Source organism: Corvus moneduloides, chromosome 4 (genome assembly GCF_009650955.1).
Source record: "Corvus moneduloides isolate bCorMon1 chromosome 4, bCorMon1.pri, whole genome shotgun sequence".
Taxonomy (NCBI): Eukaryota; Metazoa; Chordata; class Aves; order Passeriformes; family Corvidae; genus Corvus; species Corvus moneduloides.
In genome coordinates, this window is record NC_045479.1 from 62,919,664 (window position 1) to 62,943,482 (window position 23,819).

Consider the following 23,819-nt stretch of genomic DNA (forward strand, 5'->3'; position numbering starts at 1 on the left):
TGGTGATTTCTCACTTGGAAAGGAATCACCATTGTCTCCCTCTTCTCTGGATCTCAGGACTGCTGGCACAGCTCAGCTACTGTGTTCCCTAATGTTAACCTACTGGTCATAGGCTGTTTCAGCAGCTTAGAAAACAGTGCTTAGTTTTAGACTGGTAATGGAATCTCACTGTCCAAAAAGAAAAAAAAAGGTGTATTACTTTATTCCTTTTCTTGCTCTTATTTGGCTGCTGTCAGTTGTTACAGATTTTTAAAGCAAATTTAGCTCCTTACAGAAATTACTGTTAACTGGTTATTTCTTGGCTTACAGCGTAAGTAGCAGAAAACATTAGTCCTCTTTCCTAGGATTACTCAATGTGCTGAATACTCTGGGTAGAACATTTGTGGTTTCTTTGAGGTCGTCTTCTACCTGCACGTGAAGAACCTGTATCTTATTCCATGTAACAAATAATAGTAATCATATTAGTGATGCCTTGAGAGACCTCCTAGTAACAGAGACTAGACAGGAATAAGGGAATAAAGGTAGGTATTTATTTGAAAGGCCTTCAAAGGTACCCCCTGGGAGCCACAGCCTATTGCCAAGATGGACCCCAAGATGGACGACAGGTCACGAGTTCTTCACAGTTTTATAGGTTTGGTTGATTTGCATATCAGGGTTAATTCTCCAATTAAAGCTTCAGTTTAATGATGTAATTCCCCTCCGCTTGCCGCCTTCTCAAAGGCTTTTAGTTTATACTTTTTGGGCCTAGGACGGTCTGGGTGTCCTTGAAGAACAGGCCTGGAGAGGCTTTGTTATGTCTACCTAGCACGAGAGACCAGAAATTAACAGGCTACAAGAAACTTCAGAGTTACACACTAATCAGTACAGAATTTGAAAAATATAGAAGTTAAAACCTAAGGCATCATTTCCCCCCTTTAGAGGCTTGACAAGGCCTCTACCTTGTCGAGACTCTATTCTAAATATTCTAAATATCTACTAGTAATGTGTGTCTAACAGCAGTATACATCTATAAACAAGAATTATAGTTACAATCATTATAAACAATCTTTAATCCAGAGTCTGTTTGGTAACCATGAAACCAGGGTGTGGAAGATACAATCAGATTTGAATGTTGTTCAATGTAAGATCTACATTAGTTCTCAATAATAAATTCTTAATAAACAAATTTTGTTGATCCTTCCACTTCAGTTTACATGTCAATTATTAGTTTTGTATCCAAATGAATGTCTTTGGATACACTTTGGACTAGAATCATATGCAAAATTTGGTTCCAAACCTGAGTCAGGGTTACCAATTGTGTAAATAATAAGCACAGGAAAAATCATTTAAACTACATCATCTTTGTTGGTATCAGTCTCTGTTTTCTCAGTTGTTTCAGGAGCAGGACTGGTCCTCTCCCCTTGGCCTGTAGAGGATCACTGTCCCACCACTTGACATAGACTCAGTCTCCAGGCTGGAAGGGATGTGCAGGTGTGTCCAGTCCTATGGGTCTGGATAACATGATGTAATTCTGGAGCTTCTGCAAAGTAGAACCTAAAGGCATTAGATATCTCTGCAAATCAAGTTTTCCCCTCATGTGAATTTCACCTGGAACATGTGGATTTTGATATGGCCTGCCATACAGTATTTCATAGGGCCTCAGTTGTATGCAGATCCTCAGTAAAGCTATAGGCAAGGCCTGAACCCATGTCATGGATATCTCTTGACAAATTTTGCTAATTTGTGCCTTAAGGGTCCCATTCATGTGTTCCACTTTACCGCTTGCCTGGGGTCTGTAAGGTGTGTGCAGATCCCAAGCAATTCCCAAAATCTGGCTAACTTCTTGAATCATATTTGCAACAAAATGTGGTCCCCTGTCCAAGGACATACCCAAAGGAACCCCAAACCTTGGTATTATATGATTAAGCAAAACTTTCACCACCTCTTTGGCTGTGCTAGTGCGACAGGGGTAAGCTTCAGGCCATCCACTGAAGGTATGAACCGACACCAGTATGTACCTGTATCCTTCGCTGCGTGGTAACTCAGAAAAGTCTATTTGCCAGTAATCTCCAGGATGATCCCCTACCTTTGTTACTCCCAACACAACTCTCTTCCTTGTATCAGGATTGTTTTTGCAGCAGATTTCACACTTGCTCACTACTGATTGTACAATATCTGCCATTCCCTTTCCTATTACTACCTTTTTCAGACATTTCAGAAGATTTTCAACCCCGAAATGTGTGCTTTCATGTTCTCTTAGAGCTAGCTCTCAAAGAATTAGAGCTGGGACTACAACCTGATTTGCAGGTTATGTTGAACAAATACTTTTATTTACAAGAGCATATGTGAGTTTTAAAATTAAAAAATGGAACAAGTCTACTTTCAGTCTTCAGCCTGCTTTAGCTTAGGTCTCCACCTTGACTCATTTTGCTTTCTAGTTTGAAGATCAAATTTGTGGCAAAATGGCAATAATCTAGTTATTTGGTGCTAATCTTGGCACTGAAAACCCTGGCATAGCTTAGTCTCTTCGTACATAGAAGATATTATACCCAAGTTCAACCATGCCCCCAATCAGCAGGGCCCAGAGCGGGATGAACACATAGGCCAGTTTCATGGTGGTGAATCGCTGCAACTTTGCACACAGGGTGAGGCAGAAGGCCAATTTCAGCAGCATTGCGATGAGGTACCAGACTTTCTTCTTCATGTTCTGGGAGCCATTGCGAGGGTCAAAGCCAGATTTGCACCGTCCAGCCATTTTTACAATTAACATAACTAGAAGAATTGTATCAAATATCCACACTGGAATAAAAATGAGGAACCAGTTCCAGGGTGCTTTCTCATCCAACTTTAGCACCAGCATGATCAGGAAGAGTAATGTAAAAAGCCATGTCAGCAGCACTCTTTGCGCCAGGGACATTCTCATTTAAACAGCTTTGAGAGGAAGTCCTTCGCTGTCAGCAACAACCTAACAAAAGGGGGAGGGAAGGCATCAAAAGATGGCACTACACCACCATTAGGCATATTCCACAAAGGAGACAAATTCCTTGCTCTTGCTTTCCCACTCCTAACCTCACCCACATACTGCTTCCTAGCATTTCTTTCCTAACTACCATGCTCAGCTGAACAGTGTTTGTTCCAGTCCACCATTGTCATGGAGCGCCTTAAGTCAGCTGTGTAACTGCCTTAATCTAAATCTGTTCCGTGAAACAAACTGTACTTTAATCCTAAACAAGCTGTCAGACTCATTTAGGGATTTTTTGAATGCTAAGAATATGGTTTAGATCCATTTTCCACCAGTACTGAGGCACTCATAGTTAACACTTGAAAACAAAATGTAACAATGCTCTCTCTGTAACAAAATAACCACAGTAAAATGTGAACAAGCACAAAGAACCCTCGGAGAGATCCTGCAGTCTGCAGAGCTGCAGCTGAAGTGACCTGGGCTCAAACTGAGCCAGCGAGCACTGCCCAGCTTTCTGTCAGCCAGCAATCTTGAAGTTACTAGAAGCTACAGATAAGGTTTGCTTTCTGGCAGGTATCTCAAGTGTTCAGACACTGGCTGACAGGTTTATTGGCTGGGCAGGATATTTAAATTGCTCTGTAGTCATGACGAAAGAAAAACAAGACAAATGCATCTTCCACTACAGTCATGAAAGTTAAGTTTTTATATTTCCAACTGGAAAGTTTTTACCACTGTATCTGCCAAAAGCCTTTCACTACAAGTGTAAAAAACAGAAGTGCGAAGGACTATGATCTTCGTCTAGATTTCATGCTACAAAAATGAGTAATTTTTACCAGTGAAATGGTGCTGAAATAGGTATTTTAGTTATTTTTAAAAATTGAGTTTAAAAATTTAATAATTCCCTTTAGAACACCAGTAGTCTTTAATCTGAAATAAGAAAATGAGCTTTGATTTGTTCCAGATTACAAACATATTTGCATTACTGAAAGTGAGATGTCGTGTTCTGAAGCAGCTAATCCTCAGCACCACACGCTGAGGGAAGGACAAGAGCTGCTTCCCGTCTGTGCCCTCAGTGCCCCTGCCCAGAAGCCGCTGCTGCTTCCTCTGCGTTATTACCAATGCTCACAACATCACCTGATCATGGCTGCTAAACTCACCCAACAAGCAGAAATCGACTGCCACCTTTTTCTTTTTAACTGGGGTAGTTTTTTGCCAGATTAGGAAATTGAACAAATCCTGTGCTCAGGTAAGCTTTGCAACTGGAAGGAGGCAAGTAAAAGTTGCTGTCTCAACTGGTTATGAGATGATCTGCTACCTTACAGTGAGGGGATAACAATTTTGTGCATCACTAAAATCATCCTACAGTTGAAATCTGTGTCTCAGATTCAACACAGTTCAACAGATCTACTATTTTGTCCAATCTGTATTTGAAGTTTGAATGGATTTGATTTAGTGGATAGCAGTAGGATTTCTTGTAAGAAAAAGATGCAGTTTTGCTTGAAATAATCTAAACTGGAGTTGCTGTCAGTGCATCCCCTCTTTGTGTTGAGGCTGACACTTGTGTGACCCAAACCAGGCCAGTTCCCTGAGCTGACCTAGGAAAAAAAAAAGTTTAAAATAGGATTTTGTAATCTTACTTTTCACAATTTCAGTTCTGCTCAGTTCAGCAAAGGATCTGGTGAAAGCCAGTTCCTGACAGGGCTGAACCAAGACCCCCACTGTTCTCTTCCTTAGGGAAGAGGTGGAGGTCAGAAGCAGCGCTCGAGAATTAAGGGGACAAAAAAAATGGAGGAGGTTTAGATAGTATTGTTTTGCTCTTGTTACAGAAGTAAACCTAAACCAGCTGGCAGGGGCAGAGGATTACAGAGCAATTACTATGTCCAGCCTAAAGTATTTCGAGTATTTTGAAAACACTTCCAATAATCTCAAGTGCAAGTCTGTGGCTAAAGTGAAGAGTCATGATCTGAAATGAAGTTTCAACATTCTTTTAATGAGAATGTTTTTCAAAACCAGTTCTAGAAATCAATGCTCCAAACCCTGTAAGAAGGAGACTCTCTTATTAGCAAACTGGAGAAAGGAGAAACCAAAGAAACAGACCGGAAACTTGGGTCTGAAAGGAAAAAAGAAATTCAACACTCTTAGAAGTATCAGGTTATCAGATACTCAAAGTAGGTGCTATCACCTGTCTCTGGAGGAAACACAAAGCTACTGAAGATGTATTACATGGGGCTACCCAATTTGAAGGTTGTTCACTTGAGAATACTTTGTTTCCTAAGAACCACTCTGTAGCAACTCTGAAAAGCAGGCATAAAATTCAGCACGGGAAGAAGTTATGCTGCCTTTCTCTGACCTAACAGATGTTACTGCCGGACTGGGCAAGACTGCAAGGCTCCAGTCAGTTTTAGGGACATTTTTAGATGAAAACTGAAGAAAATCCAAGTGTACTTTTGAGATCTTAGAGTGCAAGTAAAGAAAGCTACCAGATTTTAAAGGCTGACAGCTGGGTATAAAGCTGACATAACAGTGAAGGGTTTGATTACATGGAGCATTTGATTATCTCATGATGAAAGAAAGATGATGGGGAGATTCTTTGCTAGAGCCCAGCTATCCCAACAAGATGGGTGACACTGGGAAAAGGATGCAGCTGTGCTACAGGTTTGAACTGGCTCTTCAGTGAGAACACTGAAGGGATGTCAGAGTGTGAAAATAAAAAAAGCTATTGATTCCTATTATAGGAGCTACATAATTAGGGAGTGACAATTTTCAGTGATGAGAAACTATCCAAGGAACATCACTGACCTTGGTGGGATGATCTGCATAACGAGGATATTATGATAGCTAATTCTGTCCTGTTTAGAAGAAAAAAAATAAAGAGGAGAGCAACTTACACATGACACTCAGCTCAGTAGTAATGATAACATAAACCTATACATTTAAACCTTGAACCTCGCCTAAAAAAGTCCTGAAATGCATTATTACGCTGAAACCATATTAAACACAACCCCAGTTCGATGGAATACCGTTTTAGAGCCTATTCCGAACGTATGAGTAATTTACTACTTATAAAGAAATACTGCGGTAGGCCCGGTTTAAAAGCCCACTTAAACACAGCTTTGTATTCACAAACTCGACCCCTCCCTCGGCCTCACGGCCTTGTCCCGCCAGGCCCCATTTCCCCGGCCGTGCCGGAGGCCCCCGAGGCCGAAGCCCCCCTCGTTCCCCGTCACCTACCGCAGATCCCGGCGCCTCCCCCGGCCCGCGGGGCCCGCGCTCAGCTGAGGGGGCGCGGGGCCCTCCCCACCCGCTCCGCCTCAAGGAACCACCCGCCTCCCTCACGGGTCCCGCGCCTGCTATTGGTCAGCGGGGAGGCGCGTCCTGCCGCGCTTCGTTTTCCTTGGGTGGCAGCGACGTCGCTCAAGTTAATCCCGCCTTCCCCCTCTCAGCCGTCGGTGACGCCCCTCGAGCTCGGGCCGCCCCTCCCGGCCGGCGGCGGCTCAGCCGGAGCCCCGCCCCGGTCGCCAATTGGTGATGGGAGCTGTCTGTCAGAGCGGCCCCGCCTCCAAACCACCACCTGTCCATCAAGCGCAGCCCCGCCTCCCTCGCGCTCTCGTTGGACAGTGACGCCGCCTGTCACCCTTAGGCCCCGCCCCCGGGGGCGGGAGGGGGCGCCGTTGGCTGCCGGTCCGCGCTGGCCCCGCCCCCGCCCGGCGGCGCGCGCGGGTGGCGCGCTGTTGCTGCCGCCGCTGCGTGCCTGGGCGCGCGCGCCGCTCCCCCCGCCAGCCGCTTCCCCCGCCAGCTGTTGCCTCGCGCGCGCCTTCCCGCCGCCGCCTCGCGCTCCCGGCGCCGCTGCATGCGGCGCGCGCTGCCCCGCGGCACCGGCGAACGGTGAGATGGCGGTGGGGGGGCTTCGGCACCCGGGGGCATCCCCGCCCCGCCGGGGCAGCGGCGGGGGGAGAACCGGGGCGCCGAGTTCCCCGCGCGGCTGGGGAAGGGGCCGACCGGGGCGCGGGGGGGGGGGGCGGCCGGGGCGAGGCGGCGGTGCCCGCTTGGTGCTGGGGGACAGCACAGCGGCGGTGCGGGTCGTGCATCACCGGTGGGGCTGCCGCGGCTCCCCTGGCCGGGCGGCGGGAGGGGGGCGGCTGCCGCCCTCCACCCCCTCCCGGGGGAATCCCGGCCGGGGTAAGGGCGGGCGGCCCGCGGCCTCCGCGGCGCCGCGGTTCCCTCCAGCGGGAGCCGGCGCGGTGCCGGCGCCGCCGGGGCGGGGGTCCGAGCGCGGCTCCGAGCGGCCCCTGCCCGCAGCGCCGCCGACTCGCATCGGGTTCGGCCGGGCAGCGGCCGCGCCGTCCCGGAGCCGTCGGTGCCCGGGCTGCCGTGCCGTTCGTCGCTGGCGTCGGTGCGGGCGGCAGAGGTGCAGGTACGGTCCGGGGCCCTTCGCGTGTTTGGGGCTCTGCCTGCCCGCTCCGGCTTTGCTGTGAGGCACCTTCTACCCGCTGAGCTGCTTGAACGTACCGTGAGCTGCCTCAGTGCCTGTGTCAGGTGATAGGATGTCTTCTCTCCTTCCCTTTCAAGGTCCTAAATGTCAGCATCTTCATGTTTATTTCTGACCTCGTCTCTTGTATTCTTGTGTTTTACGGTCGTTCATGTTTTCTTTTTCTTTTCATGTTTCCTTTTTTTTTTTAACTTTTTTTTTTTTCCCCTTTTCCACCCTGAAACAGTGGCAACCTGACTACAGCTTATTTCAGCTTGGGAATCAAAATGTTAGGTAACTTCGCATCACTTAAAGTTTCTGCTGTTGCATTAATTTTCTTGGTGTTTAATTTGTTGTCTTTCCTATGAGAAACAAAGGAACTGGGGAAAAATTACTCCCCAGTACTAGAACTGTCTAGGTGTATGGGTGTTTGTTACTTTTACTTTTGTTTTTCATTCCTAGCCTCTGAGTTTGTGTTGCTCAGGTGTATCAGATTCAGTGAAACTTTGAGTCCATAGTGTCAAGCTCTGTGCTTGACGTTTTGCCTTTTAGTGCTTTTACATGTTATTGGTCACTTGAAAAGTAATGCTGCCGAGTCTAGCATTTTGTTCCAAATTTGCCAGTGTCTTATCCATCTGTCATGTAATTAACTGGAAAAAGTAATTAATTGGAAAACCTGACTTGTTGAAAGTACTTTAATTAATGTTCTGAAATTCTTTGTGATGAAATGTTCCTACGGAAAATACAGCTGGTCTTACAGTTTGGACACACGAGTTCTCTAATAGGAATGAGACTACATATAGTGTGTCATCAGTCATTTGTCTGCTTACATCTTCCTGTTGATGATGTTAAACAGATGGTGGTATCTGTTTTATCAGGGAGAAAACTTGAAATAACCTGTTAATCCTAGTAAGTGAATCCTAATATCTTCAGCTGCACTTTGAGTGGTCAGTAAGTGGCAGAAGGATGTATTTCTGTTACATACATTAGTGCTTGGCATCATAGTTTCTGTTTCCCTGGGGTTAAGAGGCTAAAATTGTTCTGTGAATAAATCTCTGGGTTATAAATAGCTGTATGTATTTGGCTATTTTTGTAGCTCTGAAGATTTTGGTGATCTTCTTCGATTTGCCTCTTTACTTGTGACTCCCTGGAAAGGATAATCCTTTTCTCAGAAGTCTTATTTCTGTTCCAGTAAGGTGTTTATGAATGTAGGTACGCACATCACCTCAGCGGACTTCACTGTACAGTACTTGCAAGCAACTTTCATTTCTGAAGGTGAAGGTTGAGAACAGTGCTTGGAACTTGTGTGTTTAAGATCCCAATCCATGTTTGAAGTGGAATGTTTGTGCAGTTAAACGTTCTGTTGCTATGCTTTAATGCCAATGTGTGTTTTTATGCTGGGTATAAATATTACCAAAGATAAAACATGAGCCTGAGTCACCAGAAAAAGAATTCGGAAACCTAGTTGGTTTAATTCAATGTTTGTACTCTATTTTTTTCCTCTTGTGTTGTGTGGAATGTGACATATGAATAAGTTGTCAGTAATTGTTGGGAACTCCATGGAGCATTTCAAGTATTCTGGTAGTACTGGATTTCTCCCAAAGCAGAGTTAGCTCAGCTTGTCTCAAAAAGTTGATCCCAGCTGTATCCATAGCTGCCAGGCATTGGTGTGAATTCTGTGAGAAATCAGAGTCCTGTAGGTTTTGAAACAGGAAACAGAGTGTTGGTGTGTGTTGGAAGGGGGACACAGGTGCGTTAAAGAATTCCAGTCAACCTCGTTTGAGGCAGCTGACCAGGCAGTGAGCAGGGGAGCGGCTCTTGGAGTTGAACCATGCTGTTCCTGTCACAGCTGGCAGGGGTCACTGGAAAGCAGTGGACGTTATTTCTTTCTTAATTCTTCAAAGTTACATATACTGTCTTCCCTGGCTTTTTCTATGTATCTATCTTCTACTTACTTCTAGTAGAAATTTTATTGAAGAAATGTTTTTATTTTTGCAGGACCCCTGTGAGTGAGAGTGATGACAGTCAAAGATTGGGGTTTGGGTTTTCCTTTGTCTGTGAGGAAGTTCTTTTAATAATAAACAGTGTTGTTTATGGATTCATCATCGGACAGTTTATGTGGATTTTCAGCAAGGCTTATTAAGGGCACAAAGCTTGTACAATTGCTTTCTTTGTCTGTCTACTCCCATTTGAGTCACTTCTTACTCAGATGATGAAACTGAAGTTAGAGGCAACTAAAAGACTTAAAATACCTACACTGTGACAAATTTTTATAAAACTTTTGACAGGTAGTGACCCAAATTAATATTCCTACCCAAAAAAGGCAGTCACAATTGAGTTCCTCCCTTCTACAAGAAGTGAGCACCTGTTGGGCAGTCTATGTGCTACGCTCTGAGCCATCAGCAGTAGCCTACTGCTACTAGCCCAGCCAAACAGTTGGGATGGTTGTTAAGATGGGTGGGGGGCAGGAAAAATATGATGGGTGGGGTGGAACAGGACAATAGGGAGCTGTGGGACAATGGTAAAAGCAGGCAGACTTAATTGCTTCTGCCCACACAGCAAGGTAGGCCTGTTTTTTCTCTAATATTTTTTTGTTTTGTGAAGGAAACAAAACAAAACTCTTGGGGTACCTGTCAGAGGTACTGCTCCATCTGACTCTTCGAGGACAATTGACCACCATTTATGCAGACATGTGGTGGTGGTGTGAGAAATAACAGAGTTGGGAAGCTTTAAATGTCATGTTTTCTCCCTTGAGTTTCCTGTGCTGTTAATCATAAAGATCCTTCTTGATGGGTCCAGAGGGAATGGTTAACTATTTGAAGAAATTATAATCAAATTTTTAAAGAGAACCCAAAGAGCTTAATAAATTGCCATAGGGGAAAAAAGATTTATACTAATTAGAACTATAGTGTATTGCTGTGTAATGTTTGGATATGCTCTACATGTAATCATAGAATAATTTAGGAAAGGGTCATTGGAAGTCATCAGTCTGGTCCAACCCCATCTCAGAGCAGCTTCAAAGTTAGAGCAAACACGTATACATATGGAGAGATAGCCATTGTGTTGTCTGGAAATTTGGAAATACAGGTTGTGTTTGTGGTGGGTTTGTTTGTTTGTTTTTAGTTGGAGGGAAGGCTATTAGGGAGTTCCTAGAACTATTCTCTTATTTCTTAATTTATGCACGTAAAGGGGATTTTTTCCAAATTTGTTTCTGCTGGGAATACGTGTAATGTTCAGTATTTAATTCTTTGCTCATTTGAGGTGGTCTTGGTAGATGTACTCCAAAGAGGCTAGATAGCTTTCTGGAATGAGTCCAAGCATTGGACTCCTATTGGCAAATAATTTGTGGTTCTGTTCTTAAAAAATAAAACACAACTGCAAAGTGGGAGAAGAAATTAAAGCAATATCACATCAAATGTGAAATCGTGCAAGCCTTGCATTTTGAAAGTTGGCCAGCACCAAATGCTTTTGGGGTTTAGGTGGTTGGCAGATGCTGGCTTGGCAGCTAAACACTCTTCGTGTTGATCTGTCTGAGGGACAGTTTGTTCTGTGTGTGGCTCATACTCTCCTTGGTATTGGCTTCTGGCCGTTGTGGGGTCAGGTTCAGGGGGGTGTTTGGATGGCCGAACACAGCCCAGTGATCTCTCTGGATGTTTTCTTGCATCCTGGGTTATGAAGCTTGAGATTCCCTCAGCTGTGTGGTTTTTTTCCCCCCTTGTTGTTATTGTTATTGTATGTTTAAATAGCTGCTTTCTTTTCGAATGGGAGTAAAATCTTGGCTTCAGTTACTTCCTGTGGCAGTGAATTTAACAGTCTACTTATGTGTTGTAATATAATATTTCTCTGTTAAAACTTTGGCTTTGCTGTCCTCTCAGCTCAGTTAATGAATGAAGTTGCCTGTATTATTGGGAAGCTGTTGTTTTCTTGACTATATTTTCTGTTTATCTCTTAAAGTCTCAATTTATTATAATGCCTTATTTTTCTATTCGTGGTTGCCTGTTTCAGTAGGAGAATCTTTCAAGTGGTTGGTAATTCATAGCCCTTCTCAGAACACCTCCCCCAGTATTTTAATATTCTTCTCCCAGTAAAGCAGCTGTGTTTCAAGTCAGGTTGCATAGCTGATCAGCAGAGCTGTACTGCAGTGTTTTCCTCGTCATTCCCCTTTTATTCAGGTCTCCCTGCTATTCCAGCTGTATTATATTGGATGGAAGAGGTTCCTGAGCCGCCAGAGTTCCCTTCTGGATTTGAGATACTGGTTCTTAAGTCTTTGAGTGGTGTTTATAGTTCACTCCCCCTGCCTTCCCTTACAGATAACATTGACATGGTAGATAGTGAATTCTGTTTATTTTGCCTATTCATTCATAGTTCATACATATTCTTAAGATTTGCTAGTTTAAGACTGGCGTCTAGAAATGTTACTACTTCAGGTGTTCCTTTCTTCTTTGAAGTATAAAAGATAAATATAGTGAGCACTGCTGGACCTTTTTACAAAAGCTTAAATTTTGGAATAATAGGACAGGGCTCAGTTCACTCCATTTCAGAACTTAATTTAGGCAGCACTTCATAAAAGCTCTAGTCTACTGGTCCAAATAGGAGGAGGAGAGGGGAAATAGCCCTGATTAGTCCAGATTAACTGTGTTAATGGTGCTTGAGAAGGCTTAGAGGAGAGATCCAGAGTGTTCAAGCTGGCCGTGGTCAGAGCTGCCTCAGTGCTATTAGTGCTCACTGTATTGCACTTGCATGGCCTGAAGCTCTGTGGAGGTAAATCATGTTAGAGCTGCTTGGGGACTCAGCAGTCAGTTCCTGGGAGCTGTCTCCTGTGCCATGGGCTCCCGAGCTGGAAGCTGGTGACTAAGGATGGTGTACTGTGGTGATACTGGTTTAGAGTGGTTAAAACCCTTGTGGAGTCTTACTGGGCCATCCTGACCTTTGCCATCAGTTGTGTGGACGTGTCTTTAGGGGGTGATTGCTTCTGCTTGAAGTTCTGTGTTTAGAGCCCCAGGAGCCAGCAGCAATGTGGGGCATCTGTATTTATTTGTAAGCTACCTTACAAATAAATACCCTTACCCTTACAGCTATCCTGTCAGGGCCTGATGAGCAATGGCATGGTGAGTTTCTGTGTTCATCTTTCTAGTCAAAGTCTGATGGTTGGCATACTTACCTGGAATTTGCAATTTCTGGATACTCTCATCCTTTAAAAAGGTAGTCACCAGGACTGTATGCTGGATGAGGCCCTGAACGTCTGCCTCTGTCACTACAGGGTGCTAAGATATGTGAAAGCTAGTGGAACATAAAGACACCAGACTAGGAAAATTTAGTCTGTTTGGTTTCAGGATCAGGGTGCTTCTGTGTGAAGAAGAACGGGGATTTGTGTGCACTTTGCCTTGGACTGGCACTGAATGGAAGAGCTACAGGCCAGTGGTGTGTGATCCAAGGAGCTTCTGGACACTGGTATCAGGTGATCAATAGGCTGCTCTATGCAGTCTGGATGCTGCTGTTAATCTTCATTATACAGTTAGCTGACTGCAGTGAAGAATGTTGATTCCAAATTTTGTTCTGTGTTGTGGCTGGTTTTGATCTGTGGCAATGTTTGCTTCCCACAGACAACAGACTATTTGGAAATCTTTGACATCTTTCCAAAGGTTCTTTGAAAGTCCACATATATTCTATCACTTGCTCTTGTTTATCAGCTAGTTTGACATGTGCAGAAATACTGATAGACTGAGACATGATCTTCCTGTGCGGAAACTGCTGATTAGACCCTATCAGATAGTCTTTCGGGTATAATGGTGTTCCATTTTTAATGATTGTTTTGAGGACCTTGCCAGATACACATGTAAGGCTTGTTACACTGCAATTCCTTCCGTGGATCACTCCAGAGACTTTTTTTTTTTTTTTTTTTTTTAAGAATAGAAGCTCAGCATTTTCAACTGTGTTCCTACAGAACAGTGGCTGTTATAAGAGACAGCAGCTTTTTCTGACAACTCAGCCACTTCATGCCTCAGCTGCTTCAAAAACTTGCTGGATAACTATTTGTAGAACATGATGCAAACTTGGTGATTTAGGGGTGGTTTTCAGCTTCCTGACTGTAGTCATCAAGAAGCCACAACTCTGCTGTGCAGTGCCTGGTGACAGATAAATATGTCTTCCTAAACACAAGTCAGTATTTCCAGTGAGCAAGATTTATTATTGCATTAAGAATCTCAAGAAAGAAGAAAGGAGCATGGCATCTTATTTCAAGGTGGTGACTGTGTTTGGAGGATTTTTTTTCTCCCAAGTATTTGTTAAGGCAGCTATATATATAAATTAAAAACTTGGTGTTTATACGAGTTCTATGCCTTAATAAAGTTCTTACAGTTGTACGAGCAGATGTATACATGCAATGTTTCAGGGATTTCTCAGTATAAGATTGCAAATGTTTAAAGGCATATGTATGTGTGTGCACGTAGTATTCAGTGCAAAAATCAGGAATTAGAAAACAGAACTTGAGATTGACCATGTGCTGTGTTTTATTTATTTTTTTTAAAAAGATACAGCATTTTCAGAAGTGGCTTGTAGATCCAATGTGCTAACAGGAATTACTGTATTTGGTGAGAATTTTGAAACTGACATCTCTTATAGAAGACAAGAAGCAAAATTAACTTGAGTATAGTTCCCTTTAAGGGCTTGGATTTTTCTACTTTATTGAACAGTAGAATATGTTTAAATATTAGGAGCTTTTTGCTAATTAATTAATACCGCAGCAGGCTCAAAAGTAAATTATGGGAGGTGCAGAATCTTGGACTTCTCACTTCAGAGTCCTTCCCCCCTATTTTTATGAGTAAGGTATTTATGAGATTGTGTCATGTTACTTCAAATGGAGCCATGAACCAATTATGTAACAAAATTAGGAAACTTGCACAGGCTTTGAGGCTGAGGGCAGAGATTCCAGAAATGGCTGCATCAGTTGCAACAACTGCACGCAATGTTCTTTTACCAGAACCTGAAATAAATCTCAGAAATCCTGATAGTCAACATTTTGTTGCTATTTCAGACTGTTGTGTAATTCACTGGCAAAACAAGTATTCCTTGGGTGACAGTTATTTTCTGTGGCTTTTCTTTGCTTCAGATATTGGTGAGTTTGCTGTGGAAGTGAAGATGGCTAAGTTGAGTCTACTTCCAATCAGATTTTGAAAGCTGGTTCTCACTACATGCTCTGTGCTGTGTCTGTGAGATCTTCCTGCTTTGGCTGGTGCATGATAAAGGGCATGAGCTTATAAGGAAATATGCAGCAGTAGAAATAGGATCAGTTGCAGTGGTTTGTGGGCAGAATACCGAGGCCTGGGAAAGTATCAGCTTTTCCGCCTCTGACATCTTACTGGAGGCACAGGCAGGCGTGGACATGCTGCCAGATGTCTGTGTGTGTCATCATACATAACATGTTTGGTACATCTCTGTTCATAAAGAACAGGTTTTGATACACAGCAGCCAGCACAGCATCTGATTCGTACTTTATTGTTGCTGCTGTTGCCCTGATGAACTTCCCAAACAAACAAAAACCTCCCCAAATAGGCATCTAGGGATATTAAATTTTTAAAAAATTGTTTGTTGGGGGTGATAGTATTTTTGGTTTTCAGGTTTTTTTTGGCATTTTGGGGTTTTTCTGAGATGAAGTGAAGGGCAAGGTTTGAAAATTAACTCTCATGAGCAGCGTCCTAGGAATGCTGGTATCCAGTTTTAGCAGAGTTGTTGCTCTTCCTTGGGGAAAGCAAGTATGTTAATTTCTTTTTATTTACAAACTATTATGACCTTGGATTGCAAGACAACTTGGGGGGCGGGCTCAGCAGGCATGGCAGGAAGAGTACTTTTCATGCTGGTTGCTGGATACAGTCCTTAGGTTAGGAGTGTCTGGGGTTTTCTTAATTTAACTTTACATTTTTCCTTGTGTTTTGGCTGCTGCAGATTTTCTTAAGGCTTGCTGAAAAACATGATAAAACTTCCACTGAAAGGTGTGAACCTGGGAGTGACAAGTTTCTCATTTGCTTGTGTACAATTTGCAATTCTGAAATGCTGTTTTGAGAACAGTGATGCATAGATAAAGTACTTAAAAAGAACTGTGAGTGCATTGCATAGTTTTTGATGTTCCCTTTCAAAAGGAGATGTAGGTTTAATGGTTTACTTGTAATGCACATGGAAAGTAATGATTCTTTTGGAGCACTGCTTTAAGGCTTTCATCCTGTTCTTTGTGGCAATGGCAGAACTCCTCTGGATTTGAGTGGAGGAAGGATGACTGCTGGTAAGTTTAGTGCTGTATCTGCATTACAGGGATACCTGCCTTGGTTTTGTTATGGCAGAAGCAGCTTTTCAGTCAACAGCAGATGCCTAATGTGACTAAGCTGTTTATTGGGCTCATTTAAAATTAACTTAAAGTATCAAATAATGTCAGCAGTTTGAGGATAATGTTAACTTGTATTTTGATGTTGAACCTGGAAAGTGTGGGTTTTTTCCCCCTCATTAAAGTTGTTTTCTAGCTGTGCGTGAACAAGTGTAATGTTTTAAGAGAGTTTGTGTGATACAAATGTTGCTATAAAATTAGTAGTTTAGGCCATTATTATTCTGGTTCATTGTCTTTTCTTACTCTACAGTCTTAGTGAAATTATGCCTGTGGTTGTGAAACTGCAATATGGAGGATCTAACATAATGGTAAAACAGTTCTATCTTGGAAAGTGGCTGAAACCAGGTTGTAGTATTCTCATGGCTTTATATAATAACCTTTTTAAAAACAGCTTTTAATTTCCTGGAGGTACTGAAAAATCAACGACTTTTTAAAAAGCTTTTGAGACAAACGCAACCTAAATTTTGCAGTTTTACTTCTGGTGATGTATGGTGAACATGCAACTTCATTGCTTCATCAGTCTACGGTCATGATGAGTTGAGAAGGACACTCAAGTCTTGACTCAACAGCTGGGTGGCATCCTGACCACTCAGGCTGGGATTGCCGTATGAAATATTTAGTGATTCACAGTGTTTACAGGCAAGGAAAACCACTATTTACCTGTGTGTCCTTGCTTGTGTCATACTTTTAATTATGTCCTTTTGCTAGTTGACGCTGCTTAGAATTGTATAGTCCTCAAAAAAAAAATTTTTTTTTCATTTTTTTTTCTTTGTCACTATGGAGGAGCACAATTTTATTCTGAACTTCTTTCAGAGTTCAGGTTACTTTAGACTGTCATTTAGAAATATATACAATTATGTCTGAGTAGGGTCACCAAAGCCTTGTGGATATGGGTAAGATTTCTAAATATCTTTGAATTTATTTAAATCCGATCTTACTCAATAAGCACTGCAGTACTGCGGGGCTGGAATGAGTACTTAGCTACCTGAAGACATCTAAATATAGATTTCTGTGGCTTTTGAGAAAATGTTAATTTGATTGCAAGGTGTACTGTATAATATGATTCTGCCCTGAACTGGGAAATAGCTAAGAAACCTCACCTCTGGACAGGGATCACCAAAACTAGATAGTCCTCTCTATTTAGCTTTAAGGAAGTAATGAATTTTGTTTAAAAAAATATTGCTTATTATTCATAGCATTAACTGTTTGGTGGAAATGTAACAAAAGCTCCATTGAATGTTACAGAGGTGCTGTGATCCAGCTTTTATATTTGAATGCTCTGTCTAATCTCTGAAGTTGGGAGGTTTTTTCTATGTTGCTCTTAGGTCTTCAACTAGTTAAGACTAACTTAATCTTGCTGTAGTTACTGTGCACAGGACATTGTACAGCAAAGTGCTAAAGCTGGTCCCTGTCCTAGATGCAGGTATTTGACACAGAACATGGAACAGAAGGTTGGGTCCAGAAGGGATGAGGGGAGAACCAGGCAGAAGAACAGGCACTGCTCTGTCGTGCTTGTGTTTGTCTGTGAGCTGTTTTCACTTGTTCACTTTTACCCAGTTGATGCTGATGTGCTTTTAGAGCCTGGCTTGTACAGTCCAACTTCAGGATCAGTTGGAACAATGAATGACAGACACAAACGACAGGGTAACTTGTAATGAATATGCAGAGTTCTGAAATTGCTAAAATATTTAGTCTCCAGTCTAAGGTGTTCAGTGAGCTGTGGGCAGATAGAACCAGGGCTGCAGCTGAAGTGCCTTGAATGTTTCCATCCCTCCCTCACCCAGATAAGCTAGCTTCAGGCTGAGTCTATTAAACTCATAATGTTTCATCTCACCCCCTTAAACCCTCCAAAACCAAAAGAAAAACTAAAAACCAAACCACAGACAAATCCCAGTCCCTGCAAGCAGAAACAGTGTACAGAAATAATTAAGTAAACCTTTTTTACCTTTCATTACTGTGCTGTCTCAGAAATGGTTGTATAGCTCTTGAAGAAAGCATGTGATATTTCCTAGTAGAGATATTTTTACTTGGCACACTGAACTGTGTTTTAAGACATCCATCCCGTGATTTTGTCATATTTACTTTTGTAAGCATCATCTTTATATTTGTGTATGCAAAAATGCCACCAAAATAGATTCTATGGAGGATTTAATGCAGATAGTTTCTTAAAAATATGAAAACCATGGATAATCTAAATAACAGGTTTGTTGATAGAAATCAGATAAAACTACTTCTTTATATTTGGTTTATAGTTTTGTGAGGTAATTCTTTCTTGAGGCAAAGGATTTTTGAGTGAATTGAAAAGCAAACATTTGCAAACAAATGTTACTGCCTTTAAAATGGCTGATCCAATTTTGGCCATATTTGACACAGTTCGAAGTCTGGGATTCATGAGTTAATATTTGGTTTCCTGAAAAGTCATTGACCTTGGAGAAAGACATCAAGTTAATGTAGCGGTTGAGGGAAAGGTTTCTGTCTGGGTTCAGGAGTTTTTTAGTGCTGATAATGAGTTATTCCAACCTTTTTCTCATCCTGTTATTATGGTGGTAGGAAGTAGTGTATTGTATGTGAGAGGGATGTTATTTAAGAGAAATGAGGAGTTAAAGGTCCTCCAAGATGAGGTCATAAAGGCAGGGAAGGCAAGGGTGTGTGATCAATATCTACGTGGCCCCTTCCTGCACTGCGCCCCAAGTGTGATCAGTATCTTTATGATCCCTTCCTGCACTGGCACCTCTGTGAGCAGTGAACTGCTTTCACTGTGACTGTGTGATGTAGGTGGTGTGTGTGGAGGCCATGTGTGTGTGGGGAAGGGTTTTATGTCACTTTGAGTCCAATGTTGCAAAGGGTTTTTAAAGTTAAGTTTAATTGAAGAGGTTTTCAAGTAAGAAAGTAAGTCCTATTGTAAGCTTTATATGGGTGAGAATGGAGGGTGACCAGCCTATGTGATATGCCAGGTTATATCAAAGTGTCTGTTAGACTCCTTGCTTTGTGTGATATGAGTATTTTTCTATTTATTGTGCCAGTGAATTCTTAATAGTTGATAGTTCCTCAAAACAGACTCTATTATCAGAAGCAAATAGGTCAGAAACAGTTACAGATGTTGACACAGCCATGGCTGCTAGCTTTAACTGACTCGATGTGACTTACATGATATTTTCTACAGTGGAAAAATTGAGGTGTTTGCTTGCTCAGTTGCACCAATTGTCAGTGTTCTGATATTTCTGGAATTTGCAATGACTGAGTAATCTCTCTGAGACATTTCTTTCTCTTGGGTTGTAGTTTTATCTGAAGTTGTATAAAAGATACTGGAGTTGCCCTCTTAGAAATCTCAAAAATAGGTTCGTTTGGGAAACATGAACATGTATGGCATTGTTTTGTAGAAATTCTCAGGTGCTGATATAGTATCAATCCATTTGTTAAAGATTTGGACTACAGTGTATATGGCGCATGTCCAAACTAAAGGCAGTATTATTTACATCTTTTAAGTAATGCACTATATAAAATAGGAGTATGTCCATGCACAAATCAAAGAAGAATGAATAAACAAATGTCAGTTGCAGAACTGAGTCTTTTGAAGGGTCATTTTTAAAATAAATAGAATCATACTGAGTTGGAAGAGACCCATAAGGATCATCAAGTCCATCTCCTGGCCCTGCACAGGACAACCCCATCTATGTGGCCCTCCACTGGATGCATTCTAATAGCTGAGTGTTTTTTTTATATTGTGGTGCCCAGAACTGCCCCAGCACTCGAGGTGAGGCTGCCCCAGAGCAGAGCAGACCCGGACAATCCCTCCCTTGCCTGGCTGGTGATGCTGAGCCTGATGCCCCCAGGACAGGGTTGGCCCTCCTGGCTGCCAGGGCACTGCTGGCTCATGTTCAGCTTTCCACTGACCAGGACCCCAGGTCCATTAATGCAGGTGCTCTCCAGCCTCTTGTTCACCACTCCTTACATGCAGTCAGGGTTGCCCTGTCCCGGGTGCAGAATCTGGCACTTCCCCTGGTTGAACTTCATGTGGTTAATTCCTGTTTTAAAAAAACCAAAGCCTGAAATTTTTGGTGATTAATATTGTTTAATAAAGTGTAATGAGTTACTCTAATGCTTAGGTCTTTGATATAAACACTCATTTTAATCTATTGTAGAGTTTTGCTTTCCATTCCATTCGTTGAATGTTGCATTTTTCTTTGCCTTTCCTATCTGTGCAAAAGCTGTAAACAAATGTCCTTAAATCAAGAGGTAGATCACAAATAACCTTTCACAGTAAAAACTGCCTACAGGTTAATAATTCTTGCTTTCTTTAAATGAAGAGATAAAAGGTGTAATACTATTGTTGATACTGACAATCTCATAGTAAGTGTAATATTTTTACGCGAGATGGATCTTGGAAAATGCTTGATGAGTAGTTTAATGTTTGGGGACTAAGCCACTGCCATCCTTATGACATCCTTAACCATGTCCTTGCCATCAGTGAGGCCACACTGGGGTGCTGGGTGCAGTTCTGGGCTTCCCAGTACAAGAGAGACACAGATATATATATGTAGAGGCTTTTTATGTTTTTCTTTCTTTTTTTTGGTAATGAATTCTGGCTGACTGATTACACAGAAGAAGACTGTAAAAATTAGTTTCAAGATACAAATGTTTTATGTAGGCTAAAAGTTTGGCTTTTAGTTTTTTTTTTCCATACTGAAAACTAATTACAGTGGCATCAAAGATTAACTAATGCTATTGCTATTTGTTACCATTAAAACCATACCATTCTTCCTTGGTTTTCTCTTTTTGACTTAGTTTTGGTTTACTGTTTTCATGAGGGTATTAATTTTATGATTAGTGAAGTTCTAGCACTGATACTGTTTTCTTCTCCAAGTATATCTAATAGTCCGTATGAATTCTTCTTGCATTTTATAACAATTATTCGTGGACTTCAGAATACTGTGCTGAGCTAATAGCTATAGGTTGCTTGATTTATCAGAAAAAAAAAAAAAAAAGAAAAAGCTGCATGTAATATACCACTTGTGAGGTTCCTGTGAGGCAATGACTGATGATCTCTGTGCAGCCTTGTGTTTTACTGGGCAGGATGGACAAAACTGAGACTTTTGATGTCCTGTAGCAGCAGATTTGTAGTTTTTTGTTTGCCTAGAGGAGAAAGCCCAAACTCTTACTAAAATAGAAATGAGGTAATGTGTAAAGTAAATACAGCTGTTCTGTGATTTGCAGGTAATGGGAGTGTTTTTACATTCCCTATTTGGCCTTTGTAGGGAAGTGGAAGTAAAGTTCTGTCTCTTTCTGTTGACAGCCTAAAATGACTCTGTGAATTCAGTGGAATAAATGGCGTCCAAAGTAACTGATGCTATAGTTTGGTACCAGAAAAAGGTAAGATTTCTGTTTGTTTTTATGGTGGCTTAATGTGTTTGTGTTAATATAACAAATAGAAAATACTTATGCATTACATGTTAGCATTGTATGTGAGTGAGTAGCTTGAAACTCTTCTTCTGTAAGTAAATAAATATTTAGTGACTGTATCTAGTGAAATGAAATAGCTTTTGGTCTATGCTGAAAACTCCTTACTCCCTTGGTTATCTATGCTCTGCAAAAAAAGAAATTAGTAGAGTGTTAATTAATGTACAGGAGAATGTTGTTTCTATAGCACCAAAAAGAGTCCTTGTATTTAAATACAAAGTAAGAATTGTAACAAATTTTCTATCAGTAACAAAAAAATCTGTATAATCTGTACCCAAAAGAGAGAGTCTTGGTTCTCCATGGTTTAATAAGTTTCTGTGAATTACTGCTTTCCTTGGGCCTATAGCTGTCTTTTGGAGAGGGTACATCTTGTCCTTGAGCAAATAATGACAGTGGTCTTCAAAACAGAAATTCTGGTTAGCTTCTAGCAAAGCAATAGTTATTTTCTAGAAATAAGACAATACTGGTCTGCTTTGTTGAGGTCTTTACAACAGTGAATTAAATGCACAGTTGAAAGAGCAGGCAAATTGATTTTGCTGACTTAATTTATACCAATCATTAAGTTATGTTTAAAAAATTTGAAAATAATTCACAGTTTAATGATGAATTTTTTGTTTGGTTTTTTTTTACTGTGTACTCTCTCCCTTCTCTTATTCAAGCTTTATAAAGAGTACTTTTGCAAAAATACAGTGGAAGTACACTGTGGTTTTTGAACAGTTTTTTGCTTTCAGGTCCTTTTTTAAAGGTTTGGAAGATGACTTGTAAAAGAATTAATGTAATGAAATTCAGTGCAGGATCTCATGGAAGGGGGAAATGATGCTGATTTTTACCTGCTTCCACTCATTCTCCCATGCACTTAAGTCACTCACTGTGTAGTGATATCAGAATACTGATATCCAAACACCAAGCTGTATTTGGTCTGGCCAGGATCCCCTTTGTTCAGTGCAAGAGATGCTGGATGTCAGATCCTTATCATGTCTCTGAGGTTGTTTTTGTTGGTGGTGATGCACTGTTCTTTGGACAGATCTTTCATGATGCTTAGCTTTATATATAGATGGTCCTTTAATGCAAGAAAGAGCCTGCAGTCTCTGTAAATCTTAAATGAAGTTCATGTTTGGTTGTCTGGTTGTTTTTGTTTTTGTTTTTTTTCAAATACATGTCTGTTTTCCTGTTGGTCATACAGTAAAAGGAATGCCACATTTGATGTGCTCCATCTTTCCATCCTCCTGATGGATTAGGAGGAGGGAAAGGCAGGAAGTTAGGAAGGCAGGATCTCCTGCTGATGAGTCACTGTAGTGTGATCTTACAGAGGACAGGCCTTCTGGTCTTGATATAAACAACCCATTCCTCAATTTTACTTTTCCCAGGAGACTGCTCCTAACAGGATTACTTGTTATCAGTACAGGTCATTCTTTTAACCCCTGTTCTGTCATTTTTTCCAGTGATTTCACGTGTTTGCATTTTTTTCATTCATAGTAAAATCAACATTTCTGTTGTGAATCTCTGTAGGCTTTTACAGAGGTCTGCTCAGCCAGGAATTGCACAGTACCTTTGTGGCAAGGAGTTATGGTGAGGTGACTTCTGTTATTTCTGGAAAGACTGAGCTGTCTTCAGGAGGGATAAGATCATGTATAAACCAGATGTTGGTCTTCTCCCTGGTGTGAACAAAATTTAGCTGCAATCCACATGTGAACTGGAGTCTGCCAAATGAGCAAGTTATGCTGCTTTAGTATGAGAAAGTGTAATGTTTTGAGACAAATGGCTGTATTGCAGAAAAGTTGCATCTCCTGCAGATGTTCATGTCAATTAGCCTGTAATTTCTTAGGTACCACATGAGTTCTCCTGGATCCGGCTGATAACCCCAAAAGAGCTTTCTGACTTTGTAGTGTGCTGTGATCTGCTCCTGGGAGTATCTAGACTCTTTCACCTATGCCCTTGATTTTGCTTGTTTATTTATTTGCTTAAATCTATTACACAGCACACTTATTTTTTCCCCATGGATTTGTTGTTTAGACCAAAGATTTCAATTTAGGGAACAGAAACTGTTGTGCTGGTGTTTAGTTGATACCAGACTTTTTTTTTTTTTATCCTTTCTGATACATTTTTTTATATGCTTGCTTATGATGGCAAGATACTGGACTCTGTGACCTCTTGGCTGCTTGCAGTTTTAAATTTTAGTTTTGGTTTTTATTGTAGTTGTCAGAGTTGTCCCACTGACTAGATCACAGCTATAACTGGAACTGAAAGTGTGGAGGGATCAAAACGTAGCACATTCTGGCAGTAGAAGTTTGTTTCTGAGGCAAGAGAGAACCAGGGTTGCAGTCAGTATTGATCAAATTGATATGACTTGCCTCTCTGATAAAATGAGAAAAGCTGTTGTTTTGGGGAGTTGTTTTCAGATTAATAAAATGGTGTATGAATGCCTTGAAAAGAACGTTTAGAACTTCTGGTATTTCTGGTCATATATGACTAAGAAATATTTGAGTAGGTTGAAGCTGTGTAAGAAATACTGAGCAGGTAACTTGCTCCTTGTCTTAGTTTTCAATTTCAGTGTATTTTTTTATATATTTATGTGTCTC

General features: G+C 41.5%; 2 protein-coding genes across 6 annotated transcripts in view; one reads left to right on the forward strand and one right to left on the reverse strand.

Annotated features, from left to right (window-relative positions):
• Window positions 1-1,368: 1,368 nt before the first annotated feature.
• TMEM60 (transmembrane protein 60) lies at window positions 1,369-6,276 on the reverse strand. 3 transcript variants are annotated; one of them, XM_032105180.1, is made up of 3 exons: window positions 6,173-6,220; window positions 5,741-5,790; window positions 2,035-2,944 (listed from the first exon to the last, which is right to left on the reverse strand). In XM_032105180.1, the coding sequence occupies exon 3, from the start codon at window positions 2,900-2,902 to the stop codon at window positions 2,498-2,500; it is 405 nt and encodes a 134-aa protein (XP_031961071.1). In that variant the 5' UTR covers window positions 2,903-2,944; window positions 5,741-5,790; window positions 6,173-6,220; the 3' UTR covers window positions 2,035-2,497. The 3 variants fall into 3 exon arrangements, with proteins under 3 accessions (XP_031961069.1, XP_031961071.1, XP_031961070.1); XM_032105178.1 differs by lacking the exon at window positions 5,741-5,790 and having other exon boundaries at window positions 1,369-2,944; window positions 6,173-6,203; XM_032105179.1 differs by lacking the exon at window positions 5,741-5,790 and having other exon boundaries at window positions 6,173-6,276.
• Window positions 6,277-6,763: 487 nt separating this feature from the next.
• The window catches only part of PHTF2 (putative homeodomain transcription factor 2), a 62,537-nt gene continuing 45,481 nt past the window's right edge, over window positions 6,764-23,819 (forward strand). The window contains exons 1-2 of one of the 3 annotated variants that reach the window (XM_032106079.1): window positions 6,764-6,826; window positions 21,077-21,153. In XM_032106079.1, coding sequence (XP_031961970.1) covers window positions 21,109-21,153 — 45 coding nt within the window. In that variant the 5' untranslated portion in view covers window positions 6,764-6,826; window positions 21,077-21,108. Of the gene's footprint in view, window positions 6,827-15,558; window positions 15,685-21,075; window positions 21,154-23,819 lie in introns of those variants that run through there. The other 2 variants (XM_032106081.1, XM_032106082.1) reach the window with 2 other exon arrangements.

Coding starts and splice junctions, on each gene's coding strand:
- TMEM60 (XM_032105178.1), bottom strand. CDS start 2,161: ATGGCAGATATTGTACAATCAGTAGTGAGCAAGTGTGAAATCTGCTGC.